This window comes from Crocodylus siamensis, chromosome 14, assembly GCF_052110815.1.
Source record: "Crocodylus siamensis isolate JL-2025a chromosome 14, ASM5211081v1, whole genome shotgun sequence".
In the NCBI taxonomy this organism is placed as follows: domain Eukaryota; kingdom Metazoa; phylum Chordata; order Crocodylia; family Crocodylidae; genus Crocodylus; species Crocodylus siamensis.
In genome coordinates this window covers 6,957,516-6,982,538 of record NC_143408.1, presented here as the reverse complement: position 1 = coordinate 6,982,538, position 25,023 = coordinate 6,957,516, and the positions used below count along the sequence as shown (strand labels likewise).

General features: G+C 42.7%; 1 protein-coding gene across 2 annotated transcripts in view; it reads right to left on the bottom strand.

Annotated features, from left to right (window-relative positions):
* Positions 1-1,552: 1,552 nt before the first annotated feature.
* AP3D1 (adaptor related protein complex 3 subunit delta 1) overlaps positions 1,553-25,023 on the bottom strand; it is a 72,489-nt gene continuing 49,018 nt past the window's right edge. For both annotated transcript variants that reach the window (XM_090028073.1, XM_090028074.1), the window contains 18 exons: positions 24,178-24,409; positions 21,946-22,091; positions 21,659-21,800; positions 20,463-20,534; positions 19,727-19,802; positions 18,610-18,809; positions 17,863-17,936; positions 14,863-15,061; positions 13,960-14,022; positions 13,266-13,361; positions 9,748-9,897; positions 8,801-8,848; positions 8,209-8,398; positions 6,984-7,072; positions 5,792-5,877; positions 5,187-5,308; positions 4,126-4,205; positions 1,553-3,644 (listed from right to left, as the gene is read on the bottom strand). In XM_090028073.1, coding sequence (XP_089884199.1) covers positions 3,549-3,644; positions 4,126-4,205; positions 5,187-5,308; positions 5,792-5,877; positions 6,984-7,072; positions 8,209-8,398; positions 8,801-8,848; positions 9,748-9,897; positions 13,266-13,361; positions 13,960-14,022; positions 14,863-15,061; positions 17,863-17,936; positions 18,610-18,809; positions 19,727-19,802; positions 20,463-20,534; positions 21,659-21,800; positions 21,946-22,091; positions 24,178-24,409 — 2,161 coding nt within the window. In that variant the 3' untranslated portion in view covers positions 1,553-3,548. The remainder of the gene's footprint in view (positions 3,645-4,125; positions 4,206-5,186; positions 5,309-5,791; positions 5,878-6,983; positions 7,073-8,208; positions 8,399-8,800; positions 8,849-9,747; positions 9,898-13,265; positions 13,362-13,959; positions 14,023-14,862; positions 15,062-17,862; positions 17,937-18,609; positions 18,810-19,726; positions 19,803-20,462; positions 20,535-21,658; positions 21,801-21,945; positions 22,092-24,177; positions 24,410-25,023) is intronic.

Below are 25,023 nucleotides of genomic sequence, written 5' to 3'. Positions count from 1 at the left end.
CTTCATGCCCAAGACACGTGAATACTGCTGTGGAGAACAGATTATTCTGTCCCTACCCGAGGCTCCTAATGTGTTGCTGGGCAAATTACTTGGGATTTTCAAGGATGGACACTAATGGTTTCTTCTGGTTCTCAGTGCCTGACTCAAGACCTTGGCTGCTGGCTTGCAGATATGGTTTCAACATGCAAAAGTGCTACATGATGCCACATACTCAGAAAATGCCCAGTGCTAAGTGTCTAGTGGGCACTGAAAATTAGAGGACACAACCCTCACCTGTGCCTAAAAGTTCTCACCTGCAGGAGTGACACCATCTCCTCCCTGTCCAGGGGTGGTGTGAATATAAAAAAAAAAAAATCAATGTTTGTGAGGCTGCAACCAAAACTTTTATTGATGAGCAGCAGAGAAAATGTATGAAAGGCCATAATTAACTCTGTCTTCAGAACAGTTTGAATGTGGTGCCATAAATCAGACATACAATGAACAGAGACAAAATATCGAACAGTGTTCATTACTCAGTACCATTTATTCTATGCATTAAATGGGACCGTGTAATTAGACAATCATATGTACACAAAAGGAGCCTGAATTGTCAGGCTAACGCTTTCAGCTTTCCCAACTTCTGAGTGATTGAGATGGCAATACAAAAAAAATCAATGTTCCTTTAACATAGTTTGCATGTGGTCAGATATGAAGGGTCCCCACAAAAGCAGGCAGTTTTGGGCTACAGGACTGTTGTGCAGTGGTAGGGTTTTCTGACAACACACACATCTTCCAGTTCCAAAAAGAGCACACAGAAAGACACCTATAAGCTTTAAAACAGGAGTGAAAATACAGTTTTCACTTAGGCCAGCTGAAAAATTTCTTTTCCCTGCACTGTTTGGGTTGAAGGAACCATTCGCAATACTGTCTTTTAGCAAAGGGACCTAAAATGGATGTCCTGACCTCTTGTGGTCATCAAAGATTGGTATGGAAAGGAACTTCGGTTGCTGTTAAATCAGGCAATAAATATGGGTTAATTCAAGAGGCATTAATTGTATAAATTCAAGCCTTCACACCAGAGGACTCCTTTCTGTATACTGTCTTCACAGCTTTCAGAGCCCTTGCTACCCATCAAGAGAGCTGACAAGTATCGCTTGTTAATATGCATTAGAAAGGTAGAACTGGGAGGTATTCCTGGGTCAATCCCGTCTTCAGCTCTTGCAGGAAGCCATGTTGGATACTCTACTTCAGAAACTCAGCAAGTTCCAGGTCTTAAAAACCACTTGGGTGTCTTGCCCCACTTTATCTGCAAGTGGGGAGTATCAGTTCTGGTCTTGGAGCGCTTACACTGTGCCTTCATGAACTTTTGCCCTTTGCCATTTTAGGTTGAGAGCTCATTTGTACTTTCCTGTGCTAAGCCCTCAGGCAGCCTATGGAACTACAGGCTCCATCCCACAGTTGCCTGCACTTTGATGTTGTGCAAAATTGCATTGAGTAGAGTTTGGCCCCACAGTTGGGTTTCCCTCTTAATAAAAGGCAGTAGGAATAGGAAGGTGTTATAATAATCAAAATGAACTTTTTTGAAATTTTATTGGATCATCTCGACACAAAATCGTTACAGCAGCTTGTGGTATGTTTTTCTTTTCTTTGTAAGGGAATGTTGATAGCAAATAAATTTCTTTTAATATAACACATCATACAGTTTCAAAATTCTAGAATCACCGCACAGGATTCTGTAAGAGAAGAGACTACATGCTAAAGTGACAATTTTCATCCATGAATTTTGTTTTTAAAAAAACCCCACTAATTAAGGAACATTATCCTTTAAGACAATTTTATATGTCCAGTTTCTAATACATGAACTGGCTAACCAAGGGAGGCTGACCAATACCAGACACTACCACTTCACCAGCAGAGGAGCCTGCTGCAAAGGGGTTCCTGCCGTACTCAAGCACAGACAGAACAGGATGCAGGTCCTCACAATAAAACCATAGCAGAGCCTTTAAAAACCAACCTAGTATGGGGTAAAGTATAAAGAGCACAATCTATGTTTAACATAGTACATTAAATTAACCCAAAGGATAAAGATCCCTGTCCCATACAGGTAGGGTTTTCTGTAGAAGTCTACTGTGCAATAAGGACTCCTGCTGAAGCAGTGTGATCGTCAAAAAGTTACAGACATTTCAATTCTCTCCCCTGCTTTTTGGAGCCACTGGCAATTCTCACCTCAACTCCAAGCAACAGTCATCTAACAGGTTGCTATCTTGTTGGGTATAGAGCAACACAAATTTTAAAGAAAACTTTAGGAGAGGCAGATAGTGTGGGGAAAAAATGCCACTTACGTCTATTTTGCTCATCTGTTTTACACAGATTGAAGGCTGTCCCTTTCCAAATCAATGATTCCAGGTATTAGTTAACAAAAAGCACAGAGCAGAGTCAACTTGTCACTGGCCAGCCCTGGTCTTCCCTCTCCCAACTGGGCAGGTGCCATTTTAATACGATGGCCCAATTATGCTGTCAGCACATGTCTAAAGCTGAATCCACCATCAGGAAGGCAGGCCCACCAGAATGCTTCTGGGATGACAAACCTCACCACAAGAGCCGGGGTAAGGGCAAATGTTTCAGAACAGGAAGTATTTCAGGGGCATACTTCTCCAAGCTGGTAGTGGTCAACCTCATCTGGAGAACCAAATTACTAAAAAAAAAGAATTAAATTAAATAAAATTAAAAAAAAACAGGAGCAAAAGACCTTTGGATTTCCAGTTTCTTTGCTACATTCTAACTTTTTAGGAATGTGAAATCTCAGTGGACTTTACAAAACACATCAGCAGAGATCACTTGAAGGGGAGAGGCTTAACAGGACTCATTGTGGGGACCAACGAGAGCAGTGAGGACTGAGCAGTACCGCTTTTCAGCCTGTGCTTGATATGCTGTATATGTTCATCCTCTATCCTTTCAATTGGCAATAACTGAAGGTTTAAGGCCCAAGGCAGCTGTCACAAGCAGAAATTCAGTAACATCCCAACTCTTACCAGGCTCGTGGATTAACTCTTAAGAGATCAACAATGTAGATATTCTGGAACAACTGAATTTGAGATTCAAAAGGTAGGCTTCCATGTCACACATCAGCCTCTGCCAGAAGCACATCATCTCCAGTACAGTGGAGCTGAGAACAAGTTCCCCCAACAGGCCAAGGCCACCTCCCTTGGTAACAAGTGCAATCACCAGATGATACTGCTGATAAAACTCTGCTTCACTCCACCATCCCACACAGGGGGCAGGGCATATTGGATCACCATGACTTGCGGAATAAATATGCCCCCCATGAAATGCATCAGGATCTCTCTGGACTGGAAAGGGTTAACACCACAACTGGTAAAAATTTGAAATAAAAAAAAGTAAACAGACAGCCTTAAAATGTCTAAACTGCAAACAATGGTGGAGTTAACTGAAAAGCACGTGCCCAGGATAGTACATGCGTACGAGGGAGAAACTTAACACTTGGATCTGGTTTGTCTTGATGTGGTTTTAAGTGCATCTCTCGTCACTGCAGTATTTATGAGGGATATTCAGCACATCGACAACGTCTCTTTCATCTCATCCAACAAGTTGCTAAGCAGGGTGGGCTCGTTACACTTTCCATCTACAGAGACAGAATTCTCTCCCTTGAAAAGAGAAAGGCGAGGCTGTTAGCTCCTCCTCGATCACAACCCGGTTCTACACCCAACAGTCAACGGTGGCTGCAGCATACCCAAGGTTTGCTCTGCCACCAGGCACTGCAACTACGACAGTTTCAGTTGCCTGCACAGTCCCTTAGACAAAGCAGCAAAGGAGAAGCCCGATCAGGACAGTGGCCATGAACCCTGCTCTTCTCCTTTGGTGCAGACTGGGCAATATGGTCGTGTTTAGCTCACAGTGCTCTAGTACATCTACCAATTCTGAACCCCTGGGCAACATGAATTGAGGTTCATCCGTGGCAGCCCAGATCTAGGCATTCAGGAGGGCCACCAGGTAGCTGGGCTGGCAGAAGCCATCTAGAAAACTCACCATAAAACATTCCCAGTTCCTAAGCATCTTACGACCTTTCCCTCAAAAAGGGTACAGATTAAGTTAGTCTCTACCTGACTATCCCTTTTCAGAACTTACCTTTTTTACCAGTAGGCAAACATGATGACCTTGAATAGAACGACTGTACATTGATGCACAAGAATCAACTCGTTCCACAACTACAAAAAAAAAAAGAAGTCGTTTTTATCCAAAAGCCTTTTCTACCACTATTTGCTTCCACTGAAGTATATTAGTACAGTCTAGGACCATGCTGTTAATGGTGACTGGCCAGTGCATCATTACAGTCAGGAGAGAGGAGTGATGTGGTCTGGATGCCTTTCCTACCTATTTGCTTTTTCAAATGGGTGTAATGATGTTGCGACACTGAAATTAATTCACAAATTGCCTTCTCACAAAACTGCAAAGCCTCCTTTGTTGCAAGAATTATTTGTGAGGAAACAATTATTTGTCCTGAAAATTAAACACAGGCCATCCTAAAAAGCCAAGAAAAGCCCTCTAAAAGTCATTTCAACTCACCCATCCCGTATAGTCTGGAGAAAATGCAGTCCACGTCTTTGCCTGAGAATTGCCAGCACTTCCAAGTTAAAGTACCAACTCTCCTCCCCACCCCCAGTAATTAAATGTAGTACTGGTGAAGGGTTAGAATGAAAGCACCAAAGACTGAAGCAACTGCTGTAAACAGCAGTGACAGCCAACAGCAATGCAAGTTGCCCTTGTAGCACCTGCCAACATGTCCCACCAAAAAAAAGTAACCATTGATCTATTGGGATCCTTATGGGTGCTCATTTGGGGTGGTCTTGGGCTTTGATGGGGACACCTTGCCATTCCAAAACTCAGCCAAGACCACTTCCACCCATATCCAATTTCATACGGACTACATTTGATCTGTGATCACAAGCTAAGAGTACTTCCATTCCCTGAGCTGAGTTACTCTCTGGGCATGTCTACACATGCATTAATGAGCTCTTCTTACTGTGCATTAAACTTAGTACCTGTAATAATGGGTATTAACTCAATGCACAGTAACTGGCATTACTGTACAATAGCGCCGATACACAGTCTTTTAGTGACATTAATGAACAGTAGACTAATTCTACTACACATTAGTGCTTGCAGACAGATTTACACTGGGAACTTACCTGAAAAATGGTGGTGAAAACAAATCTTTGCCAGTAGATGTTGGAAAGAAATGCTAATTCCATCTACTTTTATAGAATTCATGTGCAGATCCCCAGATTCCAGCAGCTTGGCAAAAGCATCGCTGTGAAAACATGAAGGAGAATAAACCGTTGGCTATGAACTCGGGCTGATCTTGGCCTTGACAACACCATGCAGGCTTTAACGAACCTAAATGACACAGCAGCCTGGGTGCTGTTAAAAATTTAGTGGGACACTGAAGCTTAGAAGAGGCACTCCAGACTGTACCATGGTATCTCCGATCTCCGTAACAGAAAAAAAAAATTGCGGATTCCTCATCGACCTCTGCTAGCCCATCATATGCACCACTGTTCAAGTTGGTTTCAGAGGTAATTGGAAATGAGGGACAGACATTTTAATAAGTAGGACACGGTTCCTTCACAGAACAGAAAAACTGCAGACAGAAGCAATCAGCTGGAAAAGTCAGAAACATGCTGCACATCCTGCAAAGGCAGCCCACAGCCAAAGCTCAGCTTCATGTGGGTGGCAAAGACATCAATGCTGTGAGGCACAGATAAGGCAGCGAGCCCCCTTAGGTGGCACTTACCTATAGCAAGGCGTCGTGATCAAGTATGAAGCGCAACTGAAGTGCAATTTGAAATCTAGTTTTTCATGGGTTGAACCTTCATCATTCTGCAACAGGTCAAAGGAGAGGAGATGAATGGGAGCCCAGAGGCAGCAAGAGGAGGCCCCCACCCCAATCTACCAAACAGAGACGTGGTCGAAAGTCCACTGATTCTCAGTCTAAGCATTCCATTTAATGGACCTAAAGATCTGGTTCTGAGGAAGGAGAGTAGCAGAGTACCTGCCATATTTGAGTATTGGGCATTTGGATAATGGGCCACCTTGGCATTAGGGATGAGCTGGCATTTTTTGGGACATGCACACAGAGAGGGGTTAAGGGACATATTTTACAAATGAAGTAGCCAGATAGTTTTGACCAAGTTTTAAACCTGTGTCCGGTTAAAGCAAGTCCTGAGCAGAGTGAATTTGTCTTGTTATCTTCCAAGATGGAGTATTACATCTCATTGCATCAAGCTTGTACTTGAGAAGTAGCTTGAAGTAAATTAACAATTCCTGGGTCTTTCCTAGGAACATGTTTGCTATAAAACTGATCAAAAATGAAAAACAGCTGAGATGACAATGGCCCCCTCCAAGCCAGATATTTACTTGCAGCTCAGGTTGTGGCTTTATGTTCAGAAAATTTCATGTTTAGACAATTTAAACAACACTAGAAACCAGCATATTTTGAAAACCAGACCTTGGTCCTTATTAAATGGCCCCATCTTGCTCTCAGCTTTTATCCTGCATTAATAACATCCAACTCCTATTGCCATTTTCCAGAAACAGGGAGTCTATAGAGCGGTAGTGAATAGATCACCAGATGGGCTGGGGTCAAAAGGAACAGCCTCTGCACTGTTTTTCGTTCCAGCCGGCTGGGCAACAACATCGTAGATGACCTCCCCACCTTCCCAGGCAGAAGTCTCCCCAAAGTGATCCTTAAACAGATAAAGAGCAATGGAATCTGAAACATCTGCCACATACTGATGGAGTGACCCCTTTGGACATGCTCATTGCACAAGATGTCATGTAAAATACTTCTCATGTTGCAGAATGGGCTGATTAGCAGAGATGAAATGATGTCTCAGAGAAGCTCCAAAGCAGTGCCTTCTACCCAAGTCAAGCTGCCTTATTCAGTCCCAAAGGAAGGCAAGACCAGAGTTCAAAACTGCACTTACTTTGACTATAAAGGACAGTGTTCCTTTTAGCTTCTGAGCCATAACAATGCTCTGAAGAGTAAACACAAACTGGGCTTCATTAGAGATTCCTAGCATGGAGAAAGGAGAGAGTGGGAGTAAGGTCATGAAGAAAGGCTTCATATCTGATTATGAGACTCAAACACATTTTGACCATGGGCAATGTGCAGTGGTGCTGAAGCAGGAAATAAGCTTCTCTCTCATTTATGTTTGGAACTAGATTAGGCCTGGAAGGTTCAAAGGAGCCATGTGCCCAACTCCCACTGTAAGATTTGGGCACGTGACTCCCAGGCCTCTTTGAAAACCACAACTTAGAGCCAACTAAGAGCATACATTAAGTGGAGATGTATTTAAATCACTTTTACTTCAACAGATGTAAACGGTTCTGCAGCGAAAGAGCTTTACATAACATTCAAGAGTTTTCCCGCTTGTAATGATTTGCTGTTAACATTCACGGGCATGTACCAGATTTCTTCAAAATAGTATCACCAATTGTTCTTCAACAGTGTACCCATCCAGGCATTTCAAAGTACAGTGAAGTCACTAAGCCTTAAAACACTCCTTTGAGGTACATGTCGGTATCAGCCTCAATTTAAAAATGAAAAAACGTGGTAAAACAGTGAAGTAACTCAGTGCCCCTAACTGTAACAATTAGTGTCTTGTAATATTCGGTGTTTAAAGGACTCAACTCCTGGATTCTAATAGTCAGGTGGAAATCTGCTTTTCATTACATGTTATCACTATCTGTTTCTTATTTTCAAACTTTTCTCCCCAGCCAGAGTGCATGCTAGACATTTAGAAAACAGAAGGTGAATAAGGAATAATTTAAGCCCTCCTAATTATTAAGCCAGTCTCATGTTTTTTGCATGCTTGAAGTTGGCAGCACTGGTGACTGCAATTTCAGTGTTTCTCAACCTGTGGCAGAACTGGGAAGAAATCCTGATAGCCCAATTCCCAGTCCTACTGTTAGCTACTACTTTACTATGCCAACATGAAAAACATCTCTAAATAATTATGGTTCCTGAAGGAGGGCTAGATCTCCAATCACTCATATAAGAGTCTAGAGAGACTGCAAACTAGGCAACGTTCTCACACAATCAGGACAAATCCAAGTTTTGCAAATAGCAAACAACTTAGTTTCCTCTACAATGTGGAGTTAGACACACATTGTGACCCACACACCACTGCAGCTGTCCATTGACCATACCAGGGGGCAGCTGGAAGGGCACAGGTATCCCATCATGGACTGATGACCCTTCTGGCCGGATCATTTTAGTGTTGAGAGAGTCCAGGACGTTTAACTCCATGCTCTTCACGAAGCTGGTACTCTTGTTCTCAAAGATTACCGAGACAGTGACTTGACTGTCGTTCTGGAGATTTCCTTGAATATCATATGTCTGCAAATGAAGACGTCACACGAAGGCATTGACAACTACTCAGAGAACCCAATGAGACTATGACAAGCTTCAGACAGCAGTGCATTAGACAGTTCAATATTGTTGATTGGCTTCCTAGTCGTAGTTGCACAGCAGGACAACCAAGCACTGGGATGTTATATGTGGATTTAATTAAGCTTTTAGTGATAGATAAAAAGCTATGGGAATGGATCCTGCTTATGCGTATGTGACTAGTAATTTCTAGCGACTGGCACTAGTGTAGCTTACACCATTACAATGCTGCTTAAGTAATCTCTGTACAGTATTAGTAGATTATGATAGGGGAATATTTCAGTACGCACAGAAAATACAAGAAGGGAGATCATACAGACTGACATATGAGCAATTTAATTAATTACTCACCATTTTAATGTAAGGGTTCTCAGCAAGAAGGTGATAACTGGACATAGGCTGAAAAACAAGAAGGACATTACATAAAGAGTCATGTGGCTGGAGGGTAATGAACTCCATGAAGCACATGGGCTTTGCCTTTCATCCCAGGCATATCTTGAAGCAGCAAGCAAATGCCCTTCTCTTAAATGCAAGGGATGTTTTCTCACTCTGAGACCTCAGAGTACATTTTATTGAGTTCAATGGTACATGTTAACCCTCAAAGCCCAGCACAAAGACCTTTCTTTACCTTTAAGAAGTAAAGAAACCAATTTCTTACACACAGGTTACACCAGTTCAAGCACGGTTTATAACAAGTGGATGTAAGAGATAAAACAGTAGGCTAAAGGAGAAGGTGGGAGCCTATCTACCCTACTCAGATGAGCAGCCATCTCACCTAACAGGTCACCAAAGCCTCTCTAGAAGGGCTTCAAATACTTAATGTGAACTCTGTGCACAATCCCAGTTGCCATTTCACTTCCACGTACAACTGTCGAGCCCCAAACACTGATGTTTTTTAGTCTTTTTTTTTTTTAAAACCCATTTCCCATTTAACCTAAACTGCAAATGTTTGTTCAGCTGGAGGATCCCCTTTACCTTCTGAAAAGAAAAGAACTTTGGCTAGGAAGCTCCCAGGAGTGGCTGCTAAGCTATGGTGTGTGGAGAAGGTGGTCACTTGGTGGCACCTCAAGTGCATTTCAGAGAGCTAACAATAGATTAAATCCTTCCCTAACGTTAAAGCTCCTTATTTGTTCTACAACAAATTCTGCAGCTGTTACAAGGAAGGTTTAAGACCCAGTCTGTAGTATGAAATAATTTGGAAGGAACGGAGGCTTAAGGTACAAGAGCTGCTCAAAAGTATGCAGCAGAAACCCATCTCACACCAGCTCTAGCATCTCTTGTCTTGGACAATTCCTTACCGGTAGTGGCTCATCATCTAGTGTTCCATTCTGTACCGACTCCACTGGCTCCTCCTCACTGTGATGATGCTTTTTCTTGGACTTCTTTTTTTCCTTGGATTTCTCCTCCTTTTCCTTCTTGTGCTTTTTCTTCTTATGTTTGGAAGATTTCTACCATGGAATTGAAATGAGTCAGCAATCTTCTCTCAAAACCTACCGCTAAGACACCTCTCCCAGTACTGATACTTCAACTTCCTACAAAGGACTGGAAGGGACCTTCTGAATCGCATGGCACTGAGACGTGCTGCTCCCTACTGTAGCTCACGGTGCTTCACACAAAGTACCCATGAGTTACAGCAACCCCCAACAGACGCTCTTTTAAAAGCCTTCAATATGATCTCCCATGACGCTCTTATAAAAAAACCGAGGGGACTGTGGGCTGGCAGAGTTCACCGTCAGGTGGGTTGGGAACTGGCTAAGGGGTCGAACCCAGGCAGTGTTAGTGGACGGGACTGTATTGTTGTGGTGGAAAGTGGCTAGTGGTGTCCCGCAGGGTTCCGTTCTTGGCCCCATGCTGTTCAACATCTTTATCAATGATTTAGATCAGGGGACAGCAGGGCAGGCCCTACGAGGAGAGCCTACGGGACCTGAACCTGTTCAGCCTCCACAAGAGAAGGCTGAGGGGGGGGATCTAGTGGCCTGTTACAAACTAGTCAGAGGGGACAAGCAGACATTGGGGGAGTCCCCGTTTCCCCAAGCACTACCAGGAATGACTAGAAATAACGGTCACAAGCTGGCAGAGGGTAAATTCAGATTAGACATCAGGAGGCGCTACTTCACTGTCAGGGCAGCTAGGATCTGGAACCAACTTCCAAGAGAAGTGGTGCTGGCTCCCTGGGGTGTCTTTAAGACAAGGCTAGGCAATCACCTTGTTGGGGTCATTTGACCCCAGTACTCTTTCCTGCCATGGCAGGGGATTGGACTTGATGATCTCTGCTCAGGTCCCTTCCTATCCTACTAACTATGAAACTATGTGGAAAGCATTCTCGCCAAGTCTGTGGATGGTACTAAGTTATGGGGAAAAGCAGTCATGCTAGGGGATAGGCTGCAGACTCAAGCGCACCTGGACAAGCTGGAAAGGTGGGTGGAGCGGAACTGGATGCAGTTCAATAAGGATAAATGCAGAGTGCTTCATCTGGGGAGAAGTAATCAGCAACATGAATGTAGGTTAGGAGATGTCCTGGCCAGTGCTTTGACTGAAAGGGACCTCGGGGTTATGGCTGATCACAGGATGAACATGAGCTGCCAGTGGGATGCTGTAGTTATAGCTAACAGCATACTGGAATGCATTAGCCGATGCATCGCAAGCAGGGCTAAAGTCATACTTCCCATCTACTCAGTGCTGACAAGACCCCAGCTGGAGTACTGCATCCAGTTCTGGGTGCCACACATCAAAAAAGATGTGGAGAATCTTGAAAAGTTCCAGAGAAAGGCCATAAGAATGATTAAGGGCCTGGAGGACAAACCTTATGAGGAAAAGACTAAGAGAGCTGGAACTGTTCAGCGTGCAGAAGAGACGACTGAAGGGGAACTCAGTGGCTGTCTATAAGTATTGTAAGGGATGAATTTTGGGAGCCAGGAGAAAAACCATTCACTAGAGTGCCCCAGGGGAGGATAAGGATCAATGACCATGACCTGTTAGAAGATGGTTTCAGGTTGGAGTCATAGAAGTTGGGGTCGGAAGGGACTTCGGGTAGGTTATTGACTCCAACCCCCTGCCCTGGCCAGGAAAGACTGCTGGGATCAGACAGCCCCAGCTAGGTGCTTGTCCACTCTCCTCTTGAAGACCCCCAGAGTAGGGGAGAGCATCACATCCCTAGGAAGCCCATTCCAGATTCTGGCAAACCTTACTGTGAAGAAGTTCTTTATAATGTCCAACCTAAATCTACTCTCCATCAATCTGTGGCCATTGTTCTTAGTTACTCCAAGGGGTGCCCTAGTAAATACAGCATCTCCTATTCCCTGCTGCCCTCCCCTGATAAATTTATAGGTAACCACAAGATCACCTCTCAGCCTTCTCTTGCAAAGGCTGAAGAGATCTAGGTCCTTCAGTCTATCCTTGCAGGGCCTTGCCTGCAGGACACTGACCATACAAATTCCCCTTGGAATCCTCTCAAGATTCTCCACGTCCCTCTTGAAGTGCAGCCCCCAAAACTGGACACAGTACTCCAACTGCGGCCTGACCACTGCATCACCTCCCTGGACCTGTTCGTCATGCATCTGCTAATGCATGATAAAGCGCGGTTAGTATTGTTGAGATCACTTCATCACATTGATGACCCATGTTCATCTTGGAGGAACTCCAAGATCCCTTCCTGCTGCTGTGCTGCTGAGAAGGATATCCCCCAGCCTGGAAGCGTGTTGGTGGTTCTTTTTGCCCAGGTGCAGAACTTCCCACTTGTCTGTGTTGAACCGCATCCTATTTCATTCTGCCCGTTTTTCCAACCTGCCCAGATCAGCCTGGATCCGTTCCCTACCCTCTGGTGTGTTAACTCTGCCCCATAATTTGGTATCATTTGCAAACTTGGACAGAGTGCTCTCCACGTCCTCATCCAAGTCACTGATGAAGACACTGAATAGCACGAGTCCAAGGACCGAGCCTCGAGAGACTCCACTGCTCACACCTTTCCAGGTCAATACTGTCCAGTCTACCACCACTCTCTGGGTGCGACCCCTAAACCAATTTGCCACCCACCTGACTCTATTCACCTACAGCATGTGTAGATGCAAGGAAGAACTTCTTTACAGTAAGGGTGGCCAGAATCTGGAAGACTTCCCAAGGAGGTCGTGCAGTCCTCAACCTCCAAAGTCTCCAAGAGGAGACCGGACAGACATCTTACTGTGATCTTTCCTGCCCAGAACAGGGGGGTGCGACTCAATCTTTTGAATTCCCTTCCAGCCCTTAACTGCTATGATTCTAAAGCACTCTCCAGCCACGCACTTCTGTTAGGCCACACCTGTAGAGTGCTTTCAGAGGGCTGATTGCATGACATCATCACTTCTGTCAGCGCCGAGTGTCCACTCCTATGCTAACACAAGCAACTACATCATATAAGCCCACTCTACATACCTCAATAATGATCCTCTGTGCTGGGCCCCAGTGTGCTACTCTGGACTGTCGCCTACTTGGGTGCCGATGCTCTGAACCCAAACCAGTCCAGCACACGCAGAGGTCAGAATCTGTTTAAGTGGCACCTTTGACAAAGGGCAAAAGTTCCGTCTTGACCATGGTTGGCTAATTGTCCCCTCTGGCTCGAAACATAACCCATGCTTTATTACTCTGTATTCAGAGGTCCCTGGGGACAAGATCTCTCATCAGTGCCTATGGCAGGGTTTTCTGAACTTCTCTGAAGCAGTCGGTACCGGCCATCATTAGTGACAGGTAGAACGCTGCTCTGATCTAGGTTGTAACTCTTACGTTTTCACTTGCAATAATCTTCTGGTACTCGTGACTACTGGGCTCAACTATAACCACTGACCTTTCCTTCATCATCTTCCTCCTCTTCCCTGTCCTCCTCCTTCGGTTCGTCATGGTCTTTAGGTTCAGCTATGGCAGTGCTCACCTCTGGCTCACTCTGGTAAGGAGGCAAATCAGAAAGCTATGATATTAACTTGAATATGGACAAAACAAAACAACTGGATCCTGGACAGAATGGAAACAGCTTTAGAACAATTACTGCTGTAGCACCTTAGGGCTGTCACCATTAAAGGATCATCAACTTGTTCATAACCGTTTTATTCCAGGAGTAAGTCCACTAACCAAGACACAAAAGAGCTCATCCTAGGAACATGTCTCAAAGATCCCCAACGTTTCTACTTCAAAGTTTGTACTGAAAACTAGAGTACTTTTAAAGCACTTTCAGATTACGCATACCCTTGGATCCATTAGTACTTCTAGCTCTTGGTTCACGCTGGAAGTAATGCTTTTGACAACAGTTTAACACAAAACCCCTCCAGACCTCACTGTACCCCTTTACTTCTGGGTATAACTTTACACCTGCTCTTCAAACTTTGTGATCACTCTTGAGCAGCAGGACTTGAGCAAAGGGATAAACTTCCACTGCTCCATGGTAACGGGAACCCATGTGACCAGATAGAACTGGGGCCTTCAGCTCCTTCCCTCTGGACTAAACACTAGTGGTAATATCAGCAGTGACCCAGTAAGAGGCATACCTGTGTCTGTGTAGTGGAGACAGGGGGCGGGGCAGGGGAGAGCCAGAAATCCAAGTCTTCCCCCTGAAATCCAAGGACAAACAAACCTTTAGAGCTGCTTTACATTATTCTTGGACTTTATTTTAGCATCTGCATTATACTGCTGCCCAAACAAGCTGTTACTGTAATAATTTCAGAAGCAGAGTAATAGATCATTTGAGGAACTCATTAGAACAGGAAACATGTTTACAGTGCATAAAGCCATCAAAATTAGCTTTAACTAGCACCTTTGCACTGAGCAAAACAGTGTAGACGCTAAGAGTGGAGTCAATATGATGGCTGAAGTACCCTACAGCCCCTTCAAATAGTCACTAGATTGCAATCAGGACATTGGCTATGCAAGATAAAGGAAGCCTGTAACAGTGCAATTCTCCATGTAAACTGATTGGCAGAGAAAATATTCAAGACTTCAACATAACCCCCAACTTTTATTAACTGAAAATTATTATTTTTTAAATAAAAAGCGTTGCCATAAAATGAAAGATGGGGTGGGGGGTTCAAGAACCTTATGTGGTAGCGAGGATTTCCCTGGTACAGAAGCTGATTCACAGACATTACTGACATATTCCTTTATTAGATCTGTGGGAAAGGAACGCTGTGCGTTCTGCTGGGATTGGACATTTGCTGGCTTTCAGGACTAAGTGGCTATTATTTTTGTGTTTAAGCAGAGTGGTCTAGACACGTGTCATTTTTAAGGTTGTAAAAATTCAAGGAAATGAAAAAAATATGTCAAAAATAATCAGCTGTTGGTGTCTTATTAGCAGCCACATTTGACCACTGAAATTTAAGAATTTTTTTTTACCATATAATATAAGCATATTAGCTGCAACAGTGATCTAATCACAGGACGTGCCTTAGAATTACCTTCTTTTCTTCTTCATCCACCTTTCTCTCTTTGTCTTTCTTCTTTTCTTTTTCTCGCTCTCTCTCTTTGTGCTTCTTTTCCTTCTTTTTGGGTTTCTTACTCTTTTTCTCTACTAAGGGAACTTCTGTGTCCGGAGACTTGAGGTTCTCAGTATTTCTGTGTTTTTGCACTGGCAGCTTCTCACTATCTGCTAAGGGTCTTAAAAACGCATGATGAGTTACCTTCAATGAAGACTGTTTCCCAGCTGCCCAAGGCACTTGCTGGATTCCCAGACAAGTCTGTGTTTGTAAAGATCAGATGATAGCTTCTCCTTAGAATGGAACTAGTCTCAACCCACACAAACACTTTAGTATCCCAGGAGCAGCTCAGTTTTGCAGCCAGACACTGCCCCCATGCATCAGAAGTTAAATGAAAACATTCTGCAGGCAACTGTGAGCTGTGATCCCTCTCGCACTCACCCATCAATTGATAATGATGCACTTGCAGATTAAGTAACGCTTACAGAAGACACACACGCATACTCCCTGCACTCTTGCAAGCCTAGGAAGTAATCCTTGAGGGTAGGTGTAAAACAGGAGGAAACATTTGCAATAATAAATGTCACAAGCCAAGCAACATGATGTAACTTTTGAGGTGACAGCTTGTCTTAAATCCTTGAACAAGAATTCTTTCTTAATCTTGACCCTGGATAGGACCATTCCAAGTTTAATAGATTTTAAGATTTCTTATCATAAATACTGAGCTTCTATGCCTCATGTTGGAAGGCTGTGCTGAGTCAATAGCTCAGCACTCCATTAAAATGAGTTTCCACTCTACATCAGCGTACCCCAATTTAAAAAAAACAAAACTTAATGTAGCAATAAATACTATGCTGGCAACCCCTTCTTAGACATAAGCAGCATAGAAACAAACATCTATCATCTTTTCCCACTGCTGGCAAACTGGGGTGCCAGAAAGTAAAGAGAGACAAAGTCCATTAACTGCTACTTTCAGATGAATTTCTGTTCAAATGCTGATTCTCACGTTTGAGCAGGCATCATCAGTTCATGAATACACTTATTGTTCTCATTCAGTTCAGTTGTTTGCTTAAACAGTACAAAGAACTGGACTTGATCCAACTTTACTTCAAAAAACAGACACTGTAAAACCAACAGGATCATACTGGTTTCATCATAGGGCAAATCTCTGTTTTAGATTTGTTTTATATGCACCTGAGTGGTGATAGGGGTCAAGGCTCAAAGCAAGCCAGTAAGGATGAAGGAACCTTGCTCATAACTGGATTCATTGGTTTTTAATATATCCATGATCCTGCACACTTTTACACTGTCCCGCTAAAAAAGCCCAAAAAAACCCAACCAACCTTAGAAAGAAGGCCAACTACTTAATGATACTCTTACCTGGAAGGCTTCCCTGAAACCAGACTGTATGTGTGTGTGTGACACAGACATAGCAGTGCAAGCAGAGAAAGAAAGAGAGAGAAAGGACAGAGATATGAGAAACATGACTGGAGAGTGCAATGACTGTGGAAAGGGGAAGAGCATGGACAGAAGTGTGAAAGTCCAGTGATACCTCCTGGAATACTACTGCATTAAGGCAAGGGTATAGTGTTTTCTACACTGATGTGTTTAGCTCAAACAGGACTTCTGTTAGGAATTCACTTCCTCTTTGCACTCTTCATTTGCAGAGGTAAACAGACAGGTGAGTATTGTAGGAATGAGCAGATGAACTACATCAGAACAGGGTTTTTGGTATCTCATACTTAAGGGACAACAGTCAAGATTTTTAGGTGTGAAATACTCATCCAATTTCTCTGTGAGTGTATGACAATGGCCAAGATTTTAAAGCACATTTATGCAGCTGAGGGACATGAAGAACTGGCCCTAAACAGAACAGTTTTCATAGTTTTGCAGGAGGCATCAGTGGGTCATAAACCAGCAACTATATTTAATACATAACCATTTTGTCAAAGAGCAGAAAAATCTGCACACGGAGCTTTGCTGACTGTAATTATTAAAAGGCCTTTGAGAGGTTTAAGGTCTGTGGGAAAGCATGGCAGGTTCCTGGAGTTCCAACACACCCAACCCAAGAAGATCTTCTGGTAGAAGGGTTGCCCTTTTAAACAATGCCACTGGAAAGCAATTCAGACAGAGTAACAGTCGTGAAAGACTGAAAACCCACAAAGGAACAGCATCTGCTTAGGGCATATAATGCTATTAAGTGTAATTCGCCATTTCCTGCTGCTCCACGAACCCCAAATGTCAATAAAGCCATACCAAGAATGGACTTTAATGTGTGCTTTGAAAACCCTCAACAGAAAAGATGGCGGTCCCTCAAATGCAGGCAAGAATTGATGGATTTGGGTAAATCTATGCATTGAAAACTTGTTAGATTCATCTGCGTATGTGCGGTTCTACCTAGAAGATGGGTCCCCTTAGTTTAAGAGGCTCCAGCCTCACTCACAAAACCAGTCTCTAAAAGGAAAAAAAAAATCTACCTGCCTAAGTGACCAGAAAAAGGGTGGGGTATAACAGGTGCACTCCTGGTCTAACAAGGACAATGGGTTTTGCAGAAATGATGAGTGGGCTGTAAGGTTAGGTACTACAGCTCTTCTTCAGAAAAATCAGTCCCTCCACTACAAACCATTAGTAACCTTTACCTGATCACGGTGAGAGGGAAGAAAGGAAATGACATAGCCCAGAATTAAAGGAATAAGTGCAACCATAAACCCAGCAGACACTGCTTCTTACGGGGCTTGAGTTGAGTCACTATGCTGAAGAAAGGACTGAAGGGAGCCAGATGGAGCCCATGGTCTGATGGCACAACTGTTACAAAAATAGAACTAAAGTACAGAAAGAGTTTGGCCATCTCACTTTGTGCAAGGTGGATTGTGACCCTATAAAGCATAAGTTTTAAATCACCTTAACTTTTGTAGCCCAGAGCCTTTGTGCATTCTGGCTTACAAGCAAGAAAACTCGCACATAATACAGTTTTGTACTTACTTATCCAGATCTATATCAAGGGCCTTATATGGATCATTGGGATCTTTGTCATCCTCATCACTGGGCAGTGCGTTCTAGGGTGAGAGAAACAGGCTACTAATTAAGGAAATGAGCTGAGAGCACAATTTCAAGCCAGAGGTACAACTTCCCAAACTCCACCTGAATACAGGCCTCCTTGCAATCAGATGTGAGAAGTCACATGGCCTGTCAAACTTAATCTAGCACTCTGTCTTTTATCAATGAATTTACAAGGAGAATGATATTCCCCATACAGCCCCAGGATTTGCATTCCCACTGTTTGCCCAATGTTACTCCAAAACAAATTTGGACTGTACAGCATGTACAGAATTAGCAGGTAGAATTCATTTTAGCTGCAAATCTGCTGACCAGAATGTAAGTTATAGTCGCAGTGAAGCAACAAAATATAATAAATGAAGCAGCTATGTCATTAGCATTATTTTCATAGTAGATATGTATACCATAAGTTTTACCAGTCTTCTGTTTTTCCTCTGGTTGCAGTCTTTGGCTCTCTGCATCAAAAGTTAACGATTCCCTCTTCCTTGAAAGGGCAGGTCAAAAGACTCTCTCATTAGGGATCCCAATGCTGCTGCTTAGGCAGTTTTGAAACACTGAGGAGTCTCAGGCCATGATGACCCAACTGAAGCTGACTGTTTTGGGACACTGGGAGGGTCACAAAACCAAGAGCAACGTGCTGAGACTCCCGAGACTATTAAGCAAACAACTGACCTCTGGCATCTCCTCTGTGATGATGTCCACATGCTGGGCTGGGGCAATGTCCTCATCGCTCTCCGTGTGTAGGGAGTTATGGCGGTGGTGTTTACCTTTCTTCTCTTTTTTCTGCTTTTTCTTCTTTTTGTCTTTCTCCAACTTCTGCTTATGCCTCCGCTCCTCTTCCAGTTTTACATATTGGTCAGACATAGGCATTCCTGTAGAGAAGGGCCCAAACTGCTCTCAGGCTAGAGTCTACTCTGAGGTTAACCATCTCCGTAGTTGATGGTTCAAACAAACATTTATTTTCCTCCCAACTACTTCCCAGATGGGAAGTAGCATACTACACTTCTACTTAACCCTCCCCCCTACAGCCTCTCAACAGAAGCTTCCCCTGCCCAGCTCCATATCCCTTTAGAAGCCAGCAGACAAAATTCTGCTCTGATTCTTGCCTGCATCTTGTGGACTTAACATGGGTTAAACGCTGACACCAAATGGAAGAATGCGACTCCAAGGCTACAAGAATTTAAATATTTCACCATATTTTTTTCATGTTTTGGGGAAACCCTTTACTATACCTTAGGAGAAAAAATGTTGATGGCTAGAAATCTGCAAGTGAAGACACGGACTCCTGAGAGATGCATATTAAGAGATGCTCAACCACATATTACTCCTGAGCAATTATTTTTCAGATCTATAACTTGTCATTAACCAGAAAGCAGCATGTTAGTGTCACTACTATTGCTAAATTCTCTCAGTGTCCCCATCCACTGGTCTCTGACATCAACTTTTTGCCTTACCGTACCGCAGAACTTGGTTATGTTCTGAAGATACTTCCTAACAATACTGATACCTTGTCATGTTTGAATATGTATTATATTTACCTGTTAAGCTGTTTGAACTTGAGCACACTTAAAAGAAAGTGGGCCTCATATTCAGAATAACAGACTAACAGAGTAATTCAAACAGAGTTTTGAATTAAACAGCTGTATTTCTTAGCACACTAAAAAGTGACAACCAACATGGGAACTATGTGAAAGACTGTAAACGCTCATGCCATAAAACAGAGGAAATGACTACTTCTGTTTAAATCATTAGCTTCAACTCCATTTTGAAACTGGTTTGATGTGCTTACCTGGAACTTTCAAGGGAACAGAAAGGTCTATTTGGACTACAGGTATATGCTCCACACCTGGAGTGTCCTGATATCGCTGGGTAAGTGAAAGAAAAACTGTATTAGTGTTGACTTCACAGCACACCGAGTTGTTGTGTGTCAGTTCAACACTCGATTACCTACATTAACACTTTAAATATGCAGTCAGTTAACTAGTTACATTATTTAGAAACATTTCTGATGGAGATGTTCATAATGCAGATATTTCAAAATATTAAAATCAAAGTGTAATCTTTGAAGTTAGTATGTCAAAGGATAGATTAATATTTAGAGAACCTGAAAAATGGATTAGCACTCAGACACTGCTACCAACTGATCAATACTTCTCTGGACCTTCCTTCGAGCTAATGTTCTAGCATTAGTTGTTTCAGACAAGAAAAGCACATATAACTGGTTGAAAAACATTTATGGCTTGCTACTTCTAAGGTAAACAATGAAGATTTAAGTTATTAAGGCAGTCTCAGAATGTAACGGGGATAAGGAAAGCACTGAAAAAGGACCATGACAATTACTGTTACAATGGTTCCCAAACTTCAGGTCAACAGAAGAGTCACAGAAAGCAGAGTGGTCACACGATGCTAACTTGTTTCCAGCTCTTCAATGCAAAAAGACCTCAAAACAATGGCTACAAAATGCTGATAGCCCCTGCATTTGTTTTATTAGATAGTGAAAGTGGCTTCAAGCAAGCCAGACTTACTTTCTGTGGAGACGGAGAACTTTTAATGTAAAATGGATTGTTTGCCTGTTCTTGCTTCCGGGCTTCTCGGCGCTTAAAAAAAAAAAAAAAAAAAAAAAAAAGAAGATATTTGTGGTTACTGCACTGACTCAAGCTCACTCTCCACTTTATTTCCAGACACTGCGAAGTGTGATCACACAGTATATTTGGAGCGCTGAAAACAACTCACAAAAGGCTACAGGGAAATAACCGCTGATTAAACCTCTCCAGTTTTCAAGTTTCATAGTTACAAGGAAGTGTGGCAAACAGCTGTTAAGGAAAAACCACCAAATAATATCCCTCCCATCTATTCTTCCAAGCTGGGGACGGGAGAGGTGTGGGGGGGATGTGGGTGTGTGTGTGGGAATTCATGGGTTTCATGGAAAAATACATGTGCACAGCCCAACAAGGAAATGCCCATGTCTAACCCTGCACCCCAAATGCCATTGCAGCAAACTGTGCGTTCCCTGCCAGAAAATGCTAGGGATTGACTAACAGTAAGTAAAAACCCACACATTTACTTTAAATCAAAGTTGAGTGAGTGGCACTTGGTAAAGAACAGTCTTTGTGTTTACAGCCATCAAAACAATTGGAGAGTTTATGGGGCAAATTGTCAGAAGAGCTGTTCTCCCTGCTGGTACCAGGTTCTCAAGAGATTTAGCTCCCACTTCAGGAACAAAGCAAGTGGAAAGAAGAGCTCTGCAAGTTGGATGCTGAGCACTTGCGAGAACCTGGTCCTATGTACTTGGCTTTCATCCCAAACACAAAGGCAATGGGAATCAAGACAACATTGTTATCAGTATGGATCTCACAAAAATGGATTAGTCAGGTAGTTTCATAGTTGGTAGGGTTGGAAGGGACCTGAGCAGACCATCAAGTCCGACCCCCTGCCATGGGCAGGAAAGGAAGCTGAGGTCAAATGACCCCAGCAAGGTGATTATAAGCCTCCTTTTGAAGACCCCCAGGGTAGGAGTGAGCACCACTTCCCTTGGAAGTTTGTTCCAGATTCTGGCCATTCTTACATACAAAGATTTGCATCCTTGCTCACTCCACTTCCAACTCGGGAAGCTGTGCAAGGTACATGCCCTCAGCTGCACTAAAAAAAATTATTGCAACTACTTTAGTGATTTTGAACATACCATTATATTAGTAGTATGTGCATATGAACATTTACTTACCCTGGCAAGCTCCTCTTCATCCATCTCTGGCTGTCTGGGTCTAGAATGCCTTTGTTCTTCATCATGAAAGATTGTTTTGGGTTTTTCATCTTCAGACTCACTATCTGAGGGAGGCTCATTGATCCAAGCATCGAGATCCAAGCTAGGAAGAATGGCAACAGATGGATTTACTTACTTACATACAGCTTAATTCTGTTTCTCCATGCATGTACATATATGTAAGATTCCTAGCTACAGAACTACTACTTATGCATTTAAAGCAATGCTGTAAGGATAAAAGCTCTTACCCTTCTGGAACCGGGACTTTTTTCTGTGCTTTAGGAGCTACAGGGTTCAGCTCGCCTGCAAACAGTGCTATCACTTCCTCAGCTACAGGCACCTCTTTTGCTTGTAGCTTCTGAATATATTTAATCAGCTGCAAGATGCAGGAGGCCTGAAAGCCAAATATAAAAACAAGTTAAAAAACAGTGTCAATGCACCGACTGTTGCTGAATAAGAACCCTGTCTAAACAACCACATTAAGATGAAGCACTTTGTTAACTGGGCAGATCCTGGCAATGGGGGATTAAGGAAGGTGGGATTCCTCTCTCAGCAATCTCCAACCTTGGGCGTATAAACTCCCAAATCTGTGCCTGCTTCCCATCTGTAACATATGGCTAACCCCTATCAAGTATGCTAGAATCAGAAAATTAGGCTTGAAAGGGACCTTAGGAGGTCACCCCCTGCTCAAAACAGGACCATCCCCAACTAGATCATTCTCACAAAAGATTCAAATTCCCTCAGATCCTTAAATGAAGTTAATGATTCAAAATGAGTAGCCTTACAACGGTTGAGGCCTAAGGAAAGGTATTGTGATGTTGAAAAGCTTGCCCATGTCTATACCAACCATACAATTGGTCCAATAAAAGATAAGACATCTTGCCTAGCCTTACAACAGCCACAGCCTGTACTTCACAGCACAGTGAATCAAGCAATTGCACAATACTTCACAACAGGGGCAAAAATGAAACATTATCCCCCTTACAAAAAGGGAAACTGGCATTAACAAACAGGGAAACTTGATAGTAACTTGAAGTTACTGTAGAGGTAGGAAAGTTACTTATCCTGTCTTTGCTGCTCGCAGCAAGTCAATGGAAGATACAAGAAAAGAACTTGCTTCATGATTCAGGCCCTGCTCTAAAATCCAAGATTGCTAATCATTAAATGTAAATGCCTGTGTGTACCTTCTCAAAAAATGTGGTTTTGTATGCATTACCCCAAGACAAACATTTGTAAAACCATACAGGCATATCTATATGGGCTTTTAGTACATTTTTTTTAACATTGCCTTACCTTTCTTACTCTGATGTGATATTCAGCTGCCAAAATTAGACTGCACAGGTTCAAAGAGTCAGGACGTTTTAAACATATTTTGTTATGGACATCAAATTCTTTGCTTTCATTACTGCACTGCATTACTATAACTATGCTTGCCATTTTTATTTTATATTACGTGTACCAAAATCAACTAAAAGCTTTAAAGGCTTAAGTGAACAGAGAAGTGAGAGTAATATACAGTTCTAGCTTTCCAGTTCTAATATCATGTCTCCCGCTCCCACCTTAGAGACCTTCCATTCCCTTTGTTTTCCGCACCCCCATATACATTTTTTTTTTTTTTTAAATACACGATTCAGCCGGGAATGCTTGTGTTATTTTAGAGTGCTGATTCTATTCCCCTGTGAACCCATTTCAAACATCAAATTTTATACTCATTCTTTGCATCACTTGCTAACACGTAACACTTGACAGTCACCTTGAATAATTTTGAATTACCTCTTGTGGAAAAAAAAATAGTTCTACTCCAAAAGGTGATGAATTACATGGTATGGTGCAGCACAGTAATGAAAGCAAAGAATTTGATGCTGCTTCATATGCAAGTATGAACACAGCATTTACAGATTCAAACCTTGCAATCACATGCCAGTAACTGCATACTTATTTATATATTTGGTGTAATGATTAAGGCACAGGACTGGGTGTCATCTTTGGGCTCCATCGTGATCTTGCCTTGCAAGTGATCCTGGGAAAGTTACTTGAACTGCTTCTCACTTTCTACACTGCTGAGGCATGCAAGGTGCAGGATGCAAACAGGATCCTTTGATAACAGACATTTTAAGGGAGGTTATTTTGGGGGTTATTTCTGCAGTGTGTGCGTCACACAAACACTGGCTGCATCTGCACAAGACGATGACTGCGCAGCAGCATCACATGGCAGAAAGCATGACATGACGCTACTGTGCAGTAATCTTGGGCTACTGTGCAGTTAGGGTCACAAAAAAAGCCATTTGGCGGTGCTAATGCACAGTAACTCCAATTACTCCGCAGTCATTTAGTACTTGCTTATCCAAGTACTAAATGATTGCGTAGGAATGACTGAACAATCACCATCTCTTGTAGATGCAACCAGACAGCAGAAATAATTAGTATTAGTATCAAAGGCTTTAAGTACAACAGATTTAGAGAAGGTATTCTTCTCTTACCCTTTCCTGGACTTCTAGATCTGCACTCTGTACAAACTGAGGCAAACGGTCAATCATCAGCTGGGTAATTTCCTGGGATGATTCCTTCTCACCAGCTTGTTCTTTCTGCTGTAAGATGGATGCATAAAGCTTTACCATGTTCTGCACATAAACTGCCTGGATGTGACCTGGTAAAGTGGTAACTTTAGGCCTCAGCATTGCTTCCAGGGTCTGGTTTGGTTCCTCAAGGTGTCTAGAAGATTGATGGAAGAAAATGAAAGAGAAGTCAATTTAGGAAGCCTGATGTGTTACTGAGTTTCACATATCACAATACAAATGATTTAGGTATTATGTGTGGGCCTCTCACCACCCCTCAGCCTCGGTCTAACTTTGCTCCAAAGCCAAAGAATGTTCTTGTTTCAATTTCCATGGCCACCTTCCTAGCCAGAAAGTCTAGAAACGTTGGGTAAAAATCCTATCTTCATTGAAAATCATTGGGATTATTGCCATAGACTTCAATGAGGACAGGATTTCGTCCTTTGTTCTTAGATCCTGAGAAAAGTAAAGAGATGCACAAGAAATTATTCTTATCAACCTGTTTTATGATATTAAGATTTCCCTGTTCTGTAAGTTCCCCTCAATTCTGTTTTGACTGATTGCGTTTAATTCATTCTAGTTTTGATATGTACTATAACATAGATATTTGAAGATGAGCAATACAGAAAATAGCACAGCAATAACACATCTGTAGAAGGACAACAAATACTTCGACTGTACAAATTTTTACTATACCACAGTGTGGTAGGCATTAATACAGCTCCACTTGGCAAAGCAACACTTCGGGTTTCCATGCTTACTGTCTCCATG